General features: G+C 37.1%; 1 protein-coding gene across 1 annotated transcript; it reads right to left on the reverse strand.

Moving 5' to 3' along the window:
• Window positions 1-1,564: 1,564 nt before the first annotated feature.
• On the reverse strand, window positions 1,565-18,148 carry LOC117787758 (ammonium transporter Rh type B). The gene is made up of 9 exons (XM_034626364.1): window positions 18,143-18,148; window positions 13,506-13,698; window positions 11,358-11,526; window positions 10,490-10,655; window positions 10,166-10,427; window positions 4,077-4,267; window positions 2,491-2,685; window positions 2,338-2,431; window positions 1,565-2,278 (listed from the first exon to the last, which is right to left on the reverse strand). The coding sequence occupies exons 2-9, from the start codon at window positions 13,672-13,674 to the stop codon at window positions 2,175-2,177; spliced, it is 1,350 nt and encodes a 449-aa protein (XP_034482255.1). The 5' UTR covers window positions 13,675-13,698; window positions 18,143-18,148; the 3' UTR covers window positions 1,565-2,174.
• Between the last annotated feature and the right edge of the window lie 47 nt (window positions 18,149-18,195).

An 18,195-nucleotide genomic window follows, 5' to 3' on the forward strand; every position in this document is an offset into this window, starting at 1 on the left:
TCTCTATAAATATTTTTGCACTTAGTCGCCTTACACGTGTCGCTGTCCATCTCTCTCACTCCTCTACAATCACTCACTATCTTTTTCTCTCTTTCTCTGTGTATGTGCATGTCGTTTTGTCAACGTCTACGTGTTCCATTTAACCATTTAGCTATTATTTATCTTTTCACCATACCTTAAAAGCGTAATCCGAATTGCCATTTAATCTAATTTTAAAAAAAAAAAAAAAAAAGAAAAAGCTCAAATATTTAGTATCCTTTGTACTACATAAAGCTAGTAGATATTGTTGAAAAACTTTATAAAAATTAAATTAAAAAACAGCTTATGCGATAACCTGTTTTTCGAACTATAGTTTTTATGACAGCTATATGATAGAGTCATTCCAATTCGCTAAAAATTGAGACAAGATCTATAAGACAGAGAAATATTTGGTATCCGTGAAATTTAATCAGATAAATTCAACACTCACAAAGTCTACTAAGCAGCCACCTGATTTTTATTAATTAACCCTGTCATATCTATAAGTAATAGTAAACGAATTCTTCTAATTTCTTAATTTAATCTTACTAGTACTTTAACAAGCAACTGTTCAAAGTCTCAGCAACATAACTTTTAGCAGACCCTAGTTCAAATAGATCAGACCTTTAATAATAATACTATCCATTCTGTATTAATATCCAAAAGACATAGCAAGCAATCATTATCGGAACTTGTAATGTTTTCAATGCATAATTAAAACATTTAACTGCTTTTATAGCTCATTCAAAAGTTTTACCAACAATCTCTAGCCAATCTGTTCGTTGTTCATTGCAGTCATCGCCAAGTGATTACCAATTTCATTTGATCTGCTGCAACAGTTCTCATAGTTAAGTAGTACTTGTGGTAATTGTTATTCTTTGGTACCAAATCCAGCTAAGACGTTGCGAGCCAGCTTATCGTATCCGTAGTTACCCTCTCAAAGGGAAGTGGGTGCATTTAAAAGACATTATTGGGTTTCGCTTTTGTTTTATTTTGCAGGTGCGCTAATCGCCGGCTAAGCTGGCCGGAACCGACCAAGTAGCTGGCTAAAAGTCAGCTAATTAGTTGACACTTTGTCGTGGGCCACTTAATTAGCCTTTGCTGCAGTTTGCCTTCAACTCCAGCGAGTTGACTGCCGTTTCTCTTCTCTTCTCCCTTCCACTTTCCACCTTCCCCCTTTTTGGCTGCTCCTTTAGTAAAGTACTCCCCGCACATACAAATTGTTGGCGGGGACAACTGCATTCCAGTTGCGTAACAGAAATGGGCGCCAATTAAAGTTGGCGTCTGGTTCGGAGTCGGCAACGACATTGGCGCCATCCAAAACTTCGTGGGGTATATTTAAACTTTTTGCCATTGTTTGTGTTGTTTTTGGAATTTGTATGTATGATTTTAATTCCATTAAAATTCGCGGATAGCATGCAAAATAAATTTACAAAAATAATAATTGTGAACAGCAGAAAAAAGACAGAGTGAAACAGAGAGAGAGAGAGAGAGAGAGAGAGAGTAAAAGTTGAGGTGGTTGTCACAATTAAAAATATTTTCATTGCTAATACATTTTGCTTGCAATTTTATTCAGATTTCTCTTTTCATTATTATTGTAGGTTTTTTCCATTATTTTTATTGTTTTTTATTGCTGTGCGTTGCGCTAATTAAATGTGTAAATTTTTTGAACTTTTTAATTGAATGCGACAAATGTCTACAAAAATTAAGCGAAACAAACAGAGCACAAAGGATTGTCAGGATTCTATTTAGTTGGAGTTGGAGTTGTTGTTTTTGTTTTGAGTGCTGTTGAAGCTGCAACTGCTGCTGTTGTTGTTGTTGTTGTTGTTATTTTGTTTATAACAAAAGCTCATCAACAATTTTTAGTTCACTGAAAAAAGAGTCGGCAAATAAAAAATTCAAGCAAATAAAGCAACAAATTGTTTAACAAATGCAATCTAAACAAACAATATGTGCAAATGAGGACAATGTGTATACGTGTATCTCTGTGCTTGGCATAATAATATATAGTTTGTTATAATCAACTCTCGGATAAAACAGCATAAAAGCATAAAATAAAAGTAATATTTCGACATTTGACAATGCATATTCGATACTCAATAAATTGGCATGTGATTGTGTTTGGGAAGGAGGAGTCAGGCAAGTACAAAACTTAACTATTCCTCTTTGTTCTCCACTGCTGGCACCTCCCAATACTGCTCATCCTGATGCTGCTCATCCTTCTGCAGATTCCGGAAGCTGGTATACTTCAACACGGCGCCTGTAACAAGTTGAACAATTAAATTTGCGGGTAATTAAAGATTCAATTTGTATACGCACCTGCCAAGATACCGCCTCCGATGGCAATGAGCAGCGTTACGGCAATGCCAAATAGTTGATAGCCAGCTTGTGTGCTGGCATTGCGTCCCAGACCCTGAAGATGGGGAGGATTAGCTTGCGAAGGTACATAATCAATGGCAGCTGTTAACTTACGCCCATAATTTTGGTAGCTGTGCTATTGTTGCCCGCCATGGCTGGGAAAATGTCCTGCAGCTCGGATTGATAGTCATCTGCGGTGACCATTGAAGCATAGATAGCCGAGGCAACGGCTGAGATGAGGGCCGGCATGCCGTGTAGATTGTGTACGCCACAGGTGTCGTGCAGTCTCAGGTTGCTGCTCAACCAGGGCTGCAATTCACATGGAATATATCTTATTAAAGCACCTACAAAGTTACCTAATTAAACATTATAAAGGTGAAATATGCAGCTGCATTTCCGCTGGGCTGCTGTTTGGTCATTTCAAAAAAGCGTAAATTTATTTACACCACGGAATTTGGACCCGGAACGAACGCGACAACCGGCTACAAAATGGCACCAGCGGCAACGTCGGGCCAACAAACTTTACTCATTAGCGTCACATTTTTGCACTAGGCGCACTAATTAAAACGCAGTAGGCGACACCACGGTGCAGACTCGGGTCCAGAGTGCGAATGCTGGACAAAACTCAAACTGAAAACTGAAAACTGGCAACTGGCAACTGAAAAATCTAAAACCCAAACTCAAGCTAGTGCCTGCTAGCTAGGCATTTGAATAGCGACTCATGTTTGTATGGATTACATAGGTCTGTGTGTAGTTCGGCAGTGCGGATGTGGCCCCATTAGTCTGCTCCTCTTTTTTTGCCACTATATTTGTTTCTTTTTACACCCTGAGTCCATTGAAAATGTGTAAAAAAGGGTATAATGTGTTTGGCAAAATGTATGTAACAGGCAGAAGGGGGAGTGGCAGACCCCAAAAAGTATATATTCTTGATCAGAATCAACAGCCGAGTCGATTGAGCCATGTCCGTCTGTCTGTCCGTCTGTCTGTCCGTCCGTCCGTCTGTTTGAAAGCGTCGATCTCAGAGACCATAAGAGCTAGAGACTTTAAACTTGATAAGTAGAATCCTAAATACCGTACGCAGATCAAGTTTGTTTTTTTTATTTGGATCGGACCTCTATATCATATAGCTGCCATAGGAACGTTACATCGAAAATAAAGTTTAAGTATGAAAAACTTCTTGGTTTTTTGAGATATCTCAACCAATCCAAACTTGGTAAAAAGCGGCAAACTATATCATATAGCTACCATGGAGACGCTCAGTCGAAAATCAAGTTTTAGTATGAACAAATATTTTGTTTTTTTTTTAATATCTTAACCAAACTAATAGAATGTGCATTTAATTGGGTTTCGTCCATCTTGGCCGAAGTTCGTTTAAATCGGTCGACTATATCATGTAGCTGCCATAGAACCGATCGGTCAAAAATCAACTTTAAGTTTGAAAAAGTTTTTTGTTCTCTGAGATATCTTAACCACACTGTTAGAATATGCATTTAAGTTGGTTTTGTACATTCTGACCAAATTTGGTTTAGTTAATATCCATACATCATATAGCTGCCGTAGAAACAATCGGTCGAAAAATAACTTTCAGTACTGAGTATGTGGGCACAGGGTATCCTACTGTCGAGCGTGCTCGACTGTAACCGCCCACTTGTTCCTCTTTTTTTTTGGGAGGGGGGTGTAGTCGCAGTCGTTCAACTTACGGTTAAATAGCGATAGCCGAGCACCGAAACCGTGCCGGCGATAATGCCAATTAAGACAGCGCCGTGAGCGCCGAGCAGCAAGTTGCAAACGGTGCCAACGGCAACACCACCGGCCAGTGTCGAGTTCTGCACGTGCACCATATCCAATTTATTCTCATGGCTGACAAGTGCGGATACAACGAAGGTGGTCACTGCAAGAGAGAGAGAGAGAGACGGAAGAGAGAGAAAGAGTGAGAGGTAAATAAGGTTACAACAACATCAACAGAAAGGGGCACACTTCCAGTAGGCTGCTCTGCCTTTTCAACGAGCTCCACTTCAAGAGTTCTAGTTACGATTTCAATGGGTTGTCCTCACTCTGCACTGCTGGCCGATTCGAAGGACCTTTCATGGCTTTCGTATATTTGGCAATAGACACTTACCACTGACTACTGCCTATTGCAATGTGATTGATAGCCATTTTGTGTTACATTTTGTATACAACATTAATTAGCCACATTTTTGTACAGTACAGTACAGTACAGTAATTTAAAGTGTCATTTTATACTATTTGGTGCACCAGAAGTTAAATAAAAGTGAAACCCCAAGATTAAAAAATTTTGAAAAAAGTATTTTTTCCGAAAATGCAAAGGGGGGAGTACATGATATTCAGCGGCAAAATTCGAAAAATAATTTTTTATTAAATAATAATTATTTTTAAATGCAGAACCAATGAAGAGGCCAATCCATGATCAAAATGACATTCTGATTCAAAATCGGTTAGGTTTTGACAAAGTTATGAAAGTTTGAAGTTGGTCGAACCTTTGACCTAGCAACTTTACAAGTCAAATTTTTGTACAATTTCAGCATGATTTTTTACAAAAAAATCAAAGGTTTCAGAATCAAATTTAAAGTGTCGTTTTATACTAATTATGATATAAGGAGTTGAATAAAAGTGAAATCTCAAGATTTAAAATTTTGAAAAAAATATTTTTCCCGAAAATGCAAAGGGGGGAGTACATGATATTAAGCGACAAAATTCGAAAAATAATTTTTTATTAAATAATAATTATTTTTAAATGCAGAATCAAGTAAGAGGCCAAACCATGATCAAAATGACATTCTGATTTAAAATCGGTTAGGTTTTGACAAAGTTATGAAAGTTTGAAGTTGGTCGAACCTTTGACCTAGCAACTTTACAAGTCAAATTTTTGTACAATTTCAGCATGATTTTTTACAAAAAAATGAAAGGTTTCAGAATCAAATTTAAAGTGTCGTTTTATACTAATTATGATATAAGGAGTTGAATAAAAGTGAAATCTCAAGATTTAAAATTTTGAAAAAATATTTTTCCCGAAAATGCAAAGGGGAGTACATGATATTAAGCGACAAAATTCTAAAAATAATTTTTATTAAATAATAATTATTTTAAATGCAGAATCAAGTAAGAGGCCAAACCATGATCAAAATGACATTCTGATTCAAAATCGGTTAGGTTTTGACAAAGTTATGAAAGTTTGAAGTTGGTCGAACCTTTGACCTAGCAACTTTACAAGTCAAATTTTTGTACAATTTCAGCATGATTTTTTACAAAAAAATGAAAGGTTTCAGAATCAAATTTAAAGTGTCGTTTTATACTAATTATGATATAAGGAGTTGAATAAAAGTGAAATCTCAAGATTTAAAATTTTTAAAAAAATATTTTTCCCGAAAATGCAAAGGGGGGAGTACATGATATTAAGCGACAAAATTCGAAAAATAATTTTTTATTAAATAATAATTATTTTTAAATGCAGAATCAAGTAAGAGGCCAAACCATGATCAAAATGACATTCTGATTCAAAATCGGTTAGGTTTTGACAAAATTATGAAAGTTTGAAGTTGGTCGAACCTTTGACCTAGCAACTTTACAAGTCAAATTTTTGTACAATTTCAGCATGATTTTTTACAAAAAAATGAAAGGTTTCAGAATCAAATTTAAAGTGTCTTTTTACACGAATTATGATATAAAGAGTTGAATAAAAGTGAAATCTCAAGATTTAAAATTTTGAAAAAAATATTTATCCCGAAAATGCAAAGGGGGGAGTACATGATATTAAGCGACAAAATTCGATAAATAATTTTTTATTAAATAATAATTATTTTTAAATGCAGAATCAATGAAGAGGCCAAATAATGATCAAAATGACATTCTGATTCAAAATCGGTTAAGTTTTGGCAAAGTTATGAAAGTTTGAAGTTGGTCGAGCCTTTGACCTAGCAACTTTACAAGTCAAATTTTTGTACAATTTCAGCATGATTTTTTACAAAAAAATGAAAGGTTTCAGAATCAAATTTAAAGTGTCGTTTTATACTAATTATGATATAAGGAGTTGAATAAAAGTGAAATCTCAAGATTTAAAATTTTTAAAAAATATTTTTCCCGAAAATGCAAAGGGGGGAGTACATGATATTAAGCGACAAAATTCGAAAAATAATTTTTTATTAAATAATAATTATTTTTAAATGCAGAATCAAGTAAGAGGCCAAACCATGATCAAAATGACATTCTGATTCAAAATCGGTTAGGTTTTGACAAAGTTATGAAAGTTTGAAGTTGGTCGAACCTTTGACCTAGCAACTTTACAAGTCAAATTTTTGTACAATTTCAGCATGATTTTTTACAAAAAATGAAAGGTTTCAGAATCAAATTTAAAGTGTCTTTTTACACGAATTATGATATAAAGAGTTGAATAAAAGTGAAATCTCAAGATTTAAAATTTTGAAAAAAATATTTATCCCGAAAATGCAAAGGGGGGAGTACATGATATTAAGCGACAAAATTCGATAAATAATTTTTTATTAAATAATAATTATTTTTAAATGCAGAATCAATGAAGAGGCCAAATAATGATCAAAATGACATTCTGATTCAAAATCGGTTAAGTTTTGGCAAAGTTATGAAAGTTTGAAGTTGGTCGAGCCTTTGATATAAGGAGTTGAATAAAACTGAAATCTGAAGATTTAAAATTTTGAAAAAAATATTTTTTCCGAAAATGCAAAAGGGGGAGTACATGATGTTTAACGAAAAATTTCGAAAAATATTTTTTTGCTAAATAATAATTATTTTTAAATGCCGAATCAATATATAGACCATAAAATGATCAAAAAGACATTTCGCATGAAAATCTGGTTAGTTTTGACAAAGTTATGCAAGTTTAAAGTTTGGTAAATCTTTGGTCTAGCAACTTTCAAGTCAAATTATTTGTTAATTTTGTTAATGTAAAAATTGTGCTCGAAATAAAACGGAGTACATTTAATTAAAACGAACTTAATTCCCACAAATCTCTAGAATAAAGCGAAATGTGGTCCAATATTTATCTTCATGGCACATTGCTAGCAGGTTTCAAAGCCAGGGGCGTGAATAAGTCATGCAGGGATCAGCTTAATATGTAAGTGAATGTTTATTATATGGCATACAAATAATAATTAAGAGACAAGTTGCCATCGCAATATAATATGCTTAGGGTGAAAGCTGGATCCAGTTGGAGCAAATACTCGTAGCATGCTCTTAAATCATCCAAGTGGAGCAAATGGGAAACACAAGCCGCAATTCTCGGTCACAACCGCAGTTCATAAACACAAAACTAATAAAAATGTAAACAAGGATACACAGAGACGAGTCTTGTCGTCCTGTTGTCCAGGCAACATCAGAGAGGGAAGAGGGGAATAGGGACATACTTCAGTTTATTACCCAGGCAAACATAAATCTGCGCAAAAATAACACTAAATACTTAAAAATCTCCATTTTATGGCGAAACATATGTTGCAGCCATAATAATTTGCATAAATTAGTTAATACGGAACGCCGCTCGGTTTCTGTGGCAAGTGCAAATAAGCAGCGCAAATCACAACAACAGCAGCAACAGCAATGAAACCACAGCAATTTCAAAAACAGCTTTTGACATTGTCCAGGCGACACAACAATATTACCGAGAACAGCAAATGCTGGCTTAAAAATCAATTAAACAGCATTTTTACAGCCGGTCCCCAGGATTTTGTCGGAGTCGAGACTAAACCAAAGCAAAGCTAAGGCAAGGCCAAAAGCAACCGAGATTCGGGGCGTCAGTTGTTGTTACTTGTTGTTGTTGTTATTGTTGTTGTTGTTATATGTGTTGTTGTCGCTTGCACATTTAACAATTTAAATTAACGCCAATGGTGTCACTTGTGACTATAAAATGTGTTTTGTGCTTAACATTGTTGGCCAATGCGGGCAGCGGGCAGCGGGCAACAACCATACTGACCATGGCCAGAAGCAGAAGCAGAAGGAGACTCGGTATCAGAGCCAAGCTCGCTTCGAACTTGGTGTGAAAACAACAACTGGGGCGTATTTTGCTGTTGGCGCCGCATTTGGACACCAAATGGCGTCGTCTGCTATGCATGTCGCAACACCCGCATGGCCAACACACACACACACACTCTCACACCCAGACACAAGTATGACACACCCACAAGAACGCCTCTAATTTCAGCATTGAACTGAATCCCAGCTTTAGTTTAATTAAGGCAACAACTAGCGAGCCAAGTAACTGGCCACTGAACGGGACATACAGGACAAACGGCCCAGAGCGACGGCAATGGCGGCGTCCCACGTTGACTCAACTAATCGCACATCCTTCCGCATAAAATGTCCCTGCCAGACACCCCTTAGCCCTTTTGGTCCTGCCTAGGTATTGTAACATTGCAGTGGGGTATATCGATGAGCCTATGTGACTTTATAATAAAGATGTCCCTTGGGCACATTATTTACTGTATCTGTTTATAATATTAATAAGCTAAGCAATAAGTATGAGAATACATATATTTTGCAACTCTTCTGGCGGACATTTATCATATAATATGCAACTTTTTATTTGCTTGAAAGGATTTAAAAAAATGCAACCCAAATTTTTACCAATGCAGTCTTCCATAAAGAGTACTTCGAATCTAGTCATTTATATTATTCATATCTTAAAAAAAACTTTTCATTATTTGAATTAACATGTTATCATATTAAAAATTAAAAATATTAAATTAAAAGCAAATTTACAAAACCAATCTATTTTTTTATTATAGGAGCTTTACAGTCTTGATTATAAGTTCAGTTGAAAACTTTTCCAAATGAAACCTAAGTATTTTTAATTTTATATTTTATTTTCATTTAATTAAACTCAATTAAATTTAGAGAGTATTTAAAGTGCAACTTGTTTTATCCAAGCTTGTTCTGATGTGTCCTATGTTGCTGTTTAGGTGTTAGCTGCGTTGTTGCAACGTGAGGGCTTTAATATCATGGCCAGGCTGAGACCACAGCCGTCCCAGTGTCGCCGCCATAGAGAGTCATGAGCCCAGTCCCAAACCTGGACACAAACCCCAACCCGGAAGCAAACCCCAACCCGCTTCTCAAGCCGAACTAGCTCCCAAATGCTGCTTGCAGCTTGGCTTATCTCAACTGTTGTTGTTGTTGTTGTTTTTGTTGTTGTTTTTGTTGTTGTTGTTGCTTGTTGTAGTCGTTGCCAGGCGCCCTTTGTATACATTTAATTTGTGTTTTGTTATTTACATTAACCGAGCGAGGCAACAGCAGAGTTTTCCCTCCCCACCCTTTTGCTACTTGGGTTGTTTTTGCTTTTAGCACATTTTCTATATATGTTGTGTACGACATGGCCATGGTCAAACATAGTTGACCCACACAGACACACGGACACATGGACAGCTGAATGCTGGACAGTCTTCTACTGCTTCTTCTCCTGCTCCTGCTCCTTCCCTGCCTGCTCTCAGTTCTCAGCTCTTGGGCCGTTTTTATGTGCGCTACGTGCTCAAAATAAATTTTCAAATGTGTTAACGAAACTATTTGACATTTAATTAGTTTGTGAGTTGCATGCATAAAGATTTTTGCACTGAATGCGAATGGCACTGAGCTCTTAACCTTTTCAATTTCAATGCTTAGCGACCAAGTTAATAGGCTCGCCAACATTATAATTAACGCAGCTGGTCAGCATATAAGAAATATATATATGAAAGAAAATGGAGAAATCTAGGCCTGCCTACCACTTGAGCCAACTAATTGCCCGAACAGAGCTGTGTGGCACGTGACTCACCTGTTGCCGCGGCTAATGATAGGAACGTGTTCAAAATGGCGCGTTCTCCGCCGGATCCTTCAGCCAGCACCGAGTTAAAGCTGGGCCAGTAGACCCACAAGAAGGTGGTGCCGATCATTGCGAATATGTCGGACACATAGTTGGCTCCCTCATGCTTGCCAGCATCATTCTCATCCTTGGCCGGACGCAGCATCATGGCCACGGCGAGGCCAAAGTAGGCGCCAAAGGCATGAACCGTAATGGAACCGCCGCAATCGCAGATCTAAACAAGTCACAAAGGACACGGCTAAGACTACGGGGTTAGTAATGGATTAATGGACTTACACTCAGCACATTGAGCGCCAGATACTCGTTGGCCGCAAACAGAGCCACCTCAAAGATGGACATGCAAAGCAGCTGGATGGGCGTGGTGCGTCCAAGGAGTGCTCCCATGCTGATTAAAGGCACGGCAGCTGCAATGTCCGCATCGATGATGTTTTCCAGCGAAAGGCTGCCAGCAAAAAAAAGAGAGAGAGAAAGAACTTGTCACAACTCAATAAAAAGGATAAAAAGGGACTTTTGTCTCTGTTTGTTTGCAGTTTCACTTAGCCTAAGTAGCGCGTTAGACGTTCATACACTACACTGATAAAAAAAACTGTGCTAAAATCAAACACTATTAGAATGTTTTTATTATAAGAATAAATGTTTTTAAAAAATTAAGTCAAGATATATAATTTTTATTCCTGTTTTATATTTTGATATATATACCAATTTATTCTGGCTTGGTTATTTCTTACTGTGTGTTTTTCCTTGTAACAAGTGGGACTCGAACCGCCGTCTGCCTGCTGCTTTCAACTGAAACTGCGATTCTTACTAGAGCACCACGTTTCCTCTACTTGTTTCGTATGAAATAGTTCATTTACATTTTTACTTTCCTAGCAATTTAAGATTATTATTCTAGTACTAAGAACTTCGATTGCTTAGATTAATATTCTTAGTATTAATATAATAATCTTAAAATGGTCTTAATTTAATGAATTGGTCTTTTTTTCAGTGTAACTTAAAGTAATTGCATGAATTCATTACCGCTTTCAGTAATTTCTCTTAATTTCCATCAGAACACCAGTCAGTTAGTAACTTCTGTATGCAATTTATTCATGTCCTTTGTGCAATTATTTAGATTGGCAGCTCGCATTTGTTGTTATAAACTCACCCGATTTTGCCATCTTCCATGTGAAGGAAGCCCTTCATCAGCACAGCCCACTGTATGACCAAAGCGGACATGAACAGAGTGTAACCTGTAGCGCTGTATCCATATTTACGCAAAAAGGTCATCAGAAATCCAAAGCCAATAAATATCATAACCTGTATGTCCTGGAACTCTATAAGTACAAAAGGAGGTGAAAAGGGAATTAGTTCGTGCATGAGAGGGTTGACTGTATTGGCGCCTTGGCACGCTTATTAATTGAGTCAAGTCGTTTCAATTAGTGGCCCAATTGTCTGCTGCCAAAAGTCAATTGCATTGAGATTGATGTCACCATGGCGAACGGGAACGGTGGCCGAGCAGAAGCCATAGGAGAGCACGGCATCGAATCACCCTGGAGCCGAGCAGCTCTTAATATGTGTGTGTATCGGTGTGTGTGTATCGGTGTGTGTGTGCAATTAGTGTGAAATACGGTTTAATTTATTTATTATGAATTGCAACAAGTTGTTTACAGACGCATTTGCATAAATTGAAATTAATGACTTTAATTATTCATTTGTGTGCAGCTCATTCCGTCCCACTGTTTCGGTTCTCTCGGTTCTCGATACGATACAGTGGGGTATGATTCGGTAGAGTTCGGTTTTTGGGCTCTCGTCGCTTGCCCATTGTGGCAAAAGTAATTAATGCAATTGGTGCCGCGGGACTTCAAGGAGACTATGCGAAAAATAACTTCATTTATTTATGAGCCGCCAACACTTGGCAAAGGCAACAGCAAAAGCTCTACATTCAAAACATGGCAACTAATGCAACTGGAATGGGTAATAGCCTTAACAGTCTCAAAGCCATTTCAATATCAAGGATTAAATGTACATTTTTAGCAGGAGCTTTATGCCTGCTCACCAGCTTCTCTTCAGCTCTAATTAATTTTTGATCATCAATATTACGCTTGAACTGTTGACGTTTCTTGTTATTTTTTAGACATTTTCAAGGGGTCAGAATATGTGTGGTTTGCAATGTGGGTAAAATTAAAATAAACAGTTGAATAAAATATTCAAAAAATGATAAAGGCTAAAGCATAAGTCAACATCGATAAATGAGCTGAATAAGTTACTTATTAATATAACAGAAGAAAGAGGTTTTCATTCAGAATTTATGGACAGAGATGGTAAGCTTACGAAATGCTCTGCAAAATCATAATAATAAAATATAAGTAAGTAATATTCCCAGAATATAATGATTTAATCTAGTAATGAATACTAGGTTACATTTGCTTAAAAAAAAAAATAATCAAATAAGAATATAAATAAATATTAAAATGTGCCTCTTATGTAAATAGCTTTCTTCTTTATTATGTTTCGAAATTTTTTGTATACAATTTAAAAGAAAATAACATGAAGTTTATTTGTCGATAATTAAAATAATTTAATACAATACCTTTGTTTCATTTAATCATAATTTATTTTTTACATTGTTATCTTTTATCATAACATTTCATTTTTATATCTTCTTATGAAGTGGTTTGCATAACCTAGCCTAATTTAAAAGTATTTTATCTGCCTTATCATTCTTATCAGTTCTGATCAGTCGTAATCTTGTAAAACTTCTTTATTATGACGTTTTGATTTGCTACTGACAAGTTTCTTTAACTGTAACGAGTATTTCCCATAAATAAGGTTACATTACGCTATTAATCAGACTCAAGTGAGTCAGTTGTCTTTTGCTAAGAAATCTTGATGGCCTTATCAGTTGTAGATGTCTCGCAATCTCATCATGTGATGGACAGCACCTTAACAGCTGGCAAAGTCCATGCGCTATGCAGATAAAGTTGCCACAAATAAATATCATGTCAACACCGACGGATTAATGAATGGTGTTTAGTTGTCTTTTGAGTGTTGACCGGCAAGTTTGTTGTTTCCCCTTTTTACTTAGCTTGTCAGTCAATTAACATAGTTGTAAATTGTATCACATTTAATGAAACACCCCACAAACAATATATAGTATAGCAATCACACACAGAGTACCCCTTTAGTCATAAGATAAAATTGCTTAAATTTTTCACAACATTGCGACTAATTTTAGAATCAATGGCAAAATTTGCCAATGTTGAATGTTGTGTGTTGGAAAGGGGGATGGGGGGCATATATATTGGCTACTCACGCGGATATTTTGAAACGTGTTCCTTTGCTGATCCAGCGTCTTCAGCTCCGATTGGCGTCGGGAGCACAGCCTTCTCGTAACGCACGAACAGCCAGAATAGAACCAGGAAAATTATTTGCACAATCATCAGGACAATGTAGCCCGACACTTTGCCACCCGGCGTATGCATTGTGGAGTCTCTGTAGGATGTGGTCTCAAAGTCGCAACAAAAAAAGAAATTGTGAAATGCTCGTATAAAACAAGCGATTGGAGATTGTGCAAAGTCCTGGCAAAGTCGAGTGCAGCTCTCTCGCTTGCTCCCAAACACTGCGTCTCTCTCTCGCTCGTTGTGCAGTTGAAATCCGCCTTTGAGGCGCTGCAGCACGCGTGTGGATACGCCGGGGAATTAGAAGCGTAAGTGCCACCAGACAGGAAGTCGATAGCCCCAGCTACACTCTGTCTCTCTCTCTCACTCTCTCACTCACTCTATATCCCTTCTTCAAAATGCACAAAAATTTGTGTGCTTTTTAGTTTTCTAGCACACATACACACACGCACACACTTGCACTCGCGTGATAAGTGATAAGTGAAGAGGCAGGAGGCGGGATTCACATGCACGATCTGTTGCCGCTGAACGCAATGCGCGTACTGATGCCCAGCAGTGTGTGCGAGACTCGTAAGTAGCTGAAAACAGTTCGCAGTTTTCGCTATTTGGCTTGCGGTCAACGGGGCGTATGTGCGATATATCCACGGCGATTTATTCGCATGATATAACTATTTGATTTAATTTGCTTGCTGCTCGTGCAGTTGCTGAATTATTCACTGGCTACCCATAGCCATCTCCACACTCACACACACACACACACTCACACACACACCATTCACATTGAGTGCTTGTCTGCGGCTTCGTAGTTTCTATTTTATTTAAATTGTTTTGTTTTAGCTGCATTGTAATTTCAATTTCAAATCGTTGCTCTTTCCCCACACAACAGCAAAAAAAAAAAAAAAAGAAATGGTCATGTCTTCTGTGGTGTTTAAATTGATTGCTGCATAGTTATTATTATTTCATGTGCAACTTGCAACCTTTAGCTTAAACTTTGATATTTTGATAGACTTGAATTTGATTCATTTATCATTTAGTGAGTATCAGCATCGCATATAGAAAATGATACTACAACTGCATATGTATCTATGTATCTATAATCGCTTAGCTATCTTTTGCTTCTCGCCTCAAAACAATTAGCACGCTGTCAACAGCAATTGGCCAGAAATGGAGCAGCTGATCGCTCGCTGATGATGCAAAGCACCCGACAGACTTCAATTGCTTTGCCCCACTGTCTTCTCTGCCATAACTCGCAGTCATTAACAGTTTTTAGTAGTTTAGTGCGAAATTAATGGGCACATAGAGTCGCATATTCGTGCGAAGAGCTCAAAGATATATGTGGAATGTGTATCGATAAGTGTGAATAAGCTACAGTTTGAGCTATGAATATAAGTGGATTAATAGCGTAAATGCTGCCGCTTCTTAATAAAATATAGATGAATATTTATTATTATTTAATTTATTAAATGCTCAATTTTATCTACAATATTTCCATCTGTTTATCTATAATCTTGAATATAAGTGGATTAATAGCGTAAGTGCTGCAGCTTCTTAATAAAAAATGTATGAATATTTATTATTATTATTTAATTTATTAAATACTCAATTTTATCTTCAATATTTCCATCTGTTTATCTATATTCTTTCGCTCATATTGTTTTCACCTTGCACTCTCTTATTATTTTTAAATATAATAAAAATCAAACAGCATTTAACTAATTACCAATGAAAATAGCATGAAAAATTAAAAAGAGTGTGTAAAATAAATAATAAAACGTGCTCCAAGCAGTCAAGACAGTTGTTGCTGCTTAAATCGGTCGTTGGGGCGTATGATTGATATTTATTTTTTCAACAAACACAAGCACCTGTGTTAAAATTGAAATTCTCATAGCAGGCCAACAATAATAAAAAAAAAAAAGCAAAACAAGGCAAAGTAAAGTAAAGTAAAGTAAAGCAAAACAAACCGAGAAAACGACATAAGAAAATGTGTGAATCCGGCGCAAAAACCGCAAATGTTGCCAGGCACGCGCTCGGTAAATGCTCTTCAGATCTGTGAAACCAACACATACAAAATAAAAAAAAAAAGCAGGAAAAAGAATGGGAAGTTGAAGACTATTGGATTGGGGAGATGTTGTAGCCCTGGTACTATATCAGAGCCATTTGGTTCTTCGTTTTGTTGCTCCAGCTGCCTACGCTACACACACACACACACACACACACTTACACACACTTGATAGGGGATGGTCGGGGAAGTAAGGTACAATTTGCATCCGCAATCACTTTAAATGTTTCCGTTTGAATACGCAAATAAATCGAAAAGGATTTCCAATGAATGCTTATGAGTGTGCACCGTTTTTCCCTCGTCGTCGTCCTTGAAGCTTTGGCAAACCCTTGTTAATGTTGTTGTTTACAACAAGTGTACATGGCTAAATCCGGGCCAAAGCACAACACCAACAACCACACCCACAACAAATGAAAAGAAAAGAAGCAGCAGCAGCAGCAAAAAAAAATGAATTGATAACATTGTAAAACGGCTGCCAAACTGTCAGCTGCTACAGCTCGAAGATGCAACCTCGAGACTCAGTCTAAGTCTCAGTTTGAACCTCAACCTCACAACCTCAGGCGCCAGAGCCGTGCAACTTGTGGCCAGTCTGAGGACAAGCAAAAATCTATGCATCTACGTGTGTGTATGTGTGTGTGTGTGTACAAGTATTCTTTGGGTTTTTAGCTGAGCCATAAATAAATATGAGCGAATGTGCTCTGACACTGCAACGGGGCAGCAATGTGGACGATATGTTGATAAACTTTAACACCACAAGCCGAGCACAACACACACACACAAACAAATCACACTAAGACACAATTCTAAATACCCACACTGATAAAAAAAATGTTCTAAAATCAAGATTTTGGTCTCAGAACTTAGATTTTTGGTCTAAAAAATGCGTCGAGAACATAAAATTGTCAAATTCAGAGAACACATCTTGATTTTAAGTACATTTTAAATAAGTTCTTATTTTAAGAATAAATGTTCCTAAAATTAAAATAAAAATCGAAAAATAAAATAAATAAAATATTCATATTTAAAGAACAAAATATTTAATATGAATGTTCTTGATTTTAGAAGTTGGTCTTTGTTTTCAGTGCATAACTTAATAAAATCTGCGGGTGCTTTTTAGGAAGGAAACGCTTTCAACCTGGCGTCCAAATAAAGTAGAAAGCGTATTTAGGAATTGCCCCTGAATGTTGCTTTAAGCTCGCTGCAGTTGCAACAGTTGCAACAACTGGAACCACAGCAATAAGTAAGAGCTGTAAAGTCGTGTATCCGACTACGATATACCCGCTAATCCATTTTTATTACTTTTATACATGAAATTTAAACTCAAACAGTAAAAAAATTACCTGGTTTTTTTCTTTTCAACTTAAAAGAGTCATGGCTAAAGTTATATTCATTCGATCTTAATGCCATTATGTAAAATAATTACTAAGAGTATGCGAAAGCTTCTGCCAGCAAAAAGAGCGTTTTATCTTAAAAACTGTGAGTTTGATTTAATTTTGGTTGCTCTAGCTATTATAGTCCTTGATATATACTAACTTGAACTTATACTTACAGAGGGACATTACCAGAAAGACTGTCAATGCTGAATAGAATAGAATAGAATAGAATAGAGTCTAACATGCTTCCTTCTCTCTTGTACACATTGCAACGATTTTATTTTAGATTTTTGATATGCATAGGTAAATTTAGTTAGGACATGTTGTATGCTACTTGAAGCAAACCAATACAATATACCCTTTAACTCTATGATTAACGGGTATAACAACGGCAACAGCATCATCATCATCATCATTATTACTGTCGCTGTGCAGGACCAAGTCTTTTGTGTGGCTTTGTTATGCCAACCAAAGTATCCTTCAGCTGGCTGCCTCACTGGCTTTGCAGGCATTTGTATCGCTGGCTCTGCTTCAACCTCTCCCGCTCCCTCTCCCTCTCCCTCTCGCTCACTCTTTTTTTCTATTTTTGTCTGTCACTATGGCGCTGCATCTCGCTGGGGTTTTTCGGCAACTTGGCTCCGTTACACAAATTTCGACTGCCACTGTATGCATGTGTGGTGTAGTTGCTGCTGTTGCTGCTTCTTCTTCTTCAGCCGGTGGTTGCGCCTAAACGATTTGCTTTTTGTCTGTTTTGTGTCAATTTGAAATCCGCTTTGGTTATGCGGCTGCAACTCTACGCTTCTGCTGCTGCCTCACTTTTCCCCTTTCCCCTTTCCCCTCTGCTGTCGCTATAGCAAAGCCTTGCGCTGCGGCAATTGTTGGCATTTACAGCTACTTGGCTGCCATGGCAGCAAGCTCTCTCTCTCTCTCTCTCTCTATCAGTGTGTGTGTGTGGCATGCAACATCAGCTTGAGCTCAAGTGCCGCTGGGGGATTTTTCAATTGCGTTTATAATAAATTTCGATTTGTCAGCGCAAAGCGGACAACTTGCAGCGCTTCGTTGCCAAGCCAAGTAGCGTTAAGTGTCCGCCGCAAGTGGCATCAGTAGCAGCAACTACAACTACAACAGCAACAACAACAACAATAGACAAGTTAAGATACTTTTGCAAATACA

The sequence above is a fragment of the Drosophila innubila genome (genome assembly GCF_004354385.1).
Source record: "Drosophila innubila isolate TH190305 chromosome 3L unlocalized genomic scaffold, UK_Dinn_1.0 0_D_3L, whole genome shotgun sequence".
NCBI lineage: Eukaryota > Metazoa > Arthropoda > Insecta > Diptera > Drosophilidae > Drosophila > Drosophila innubila.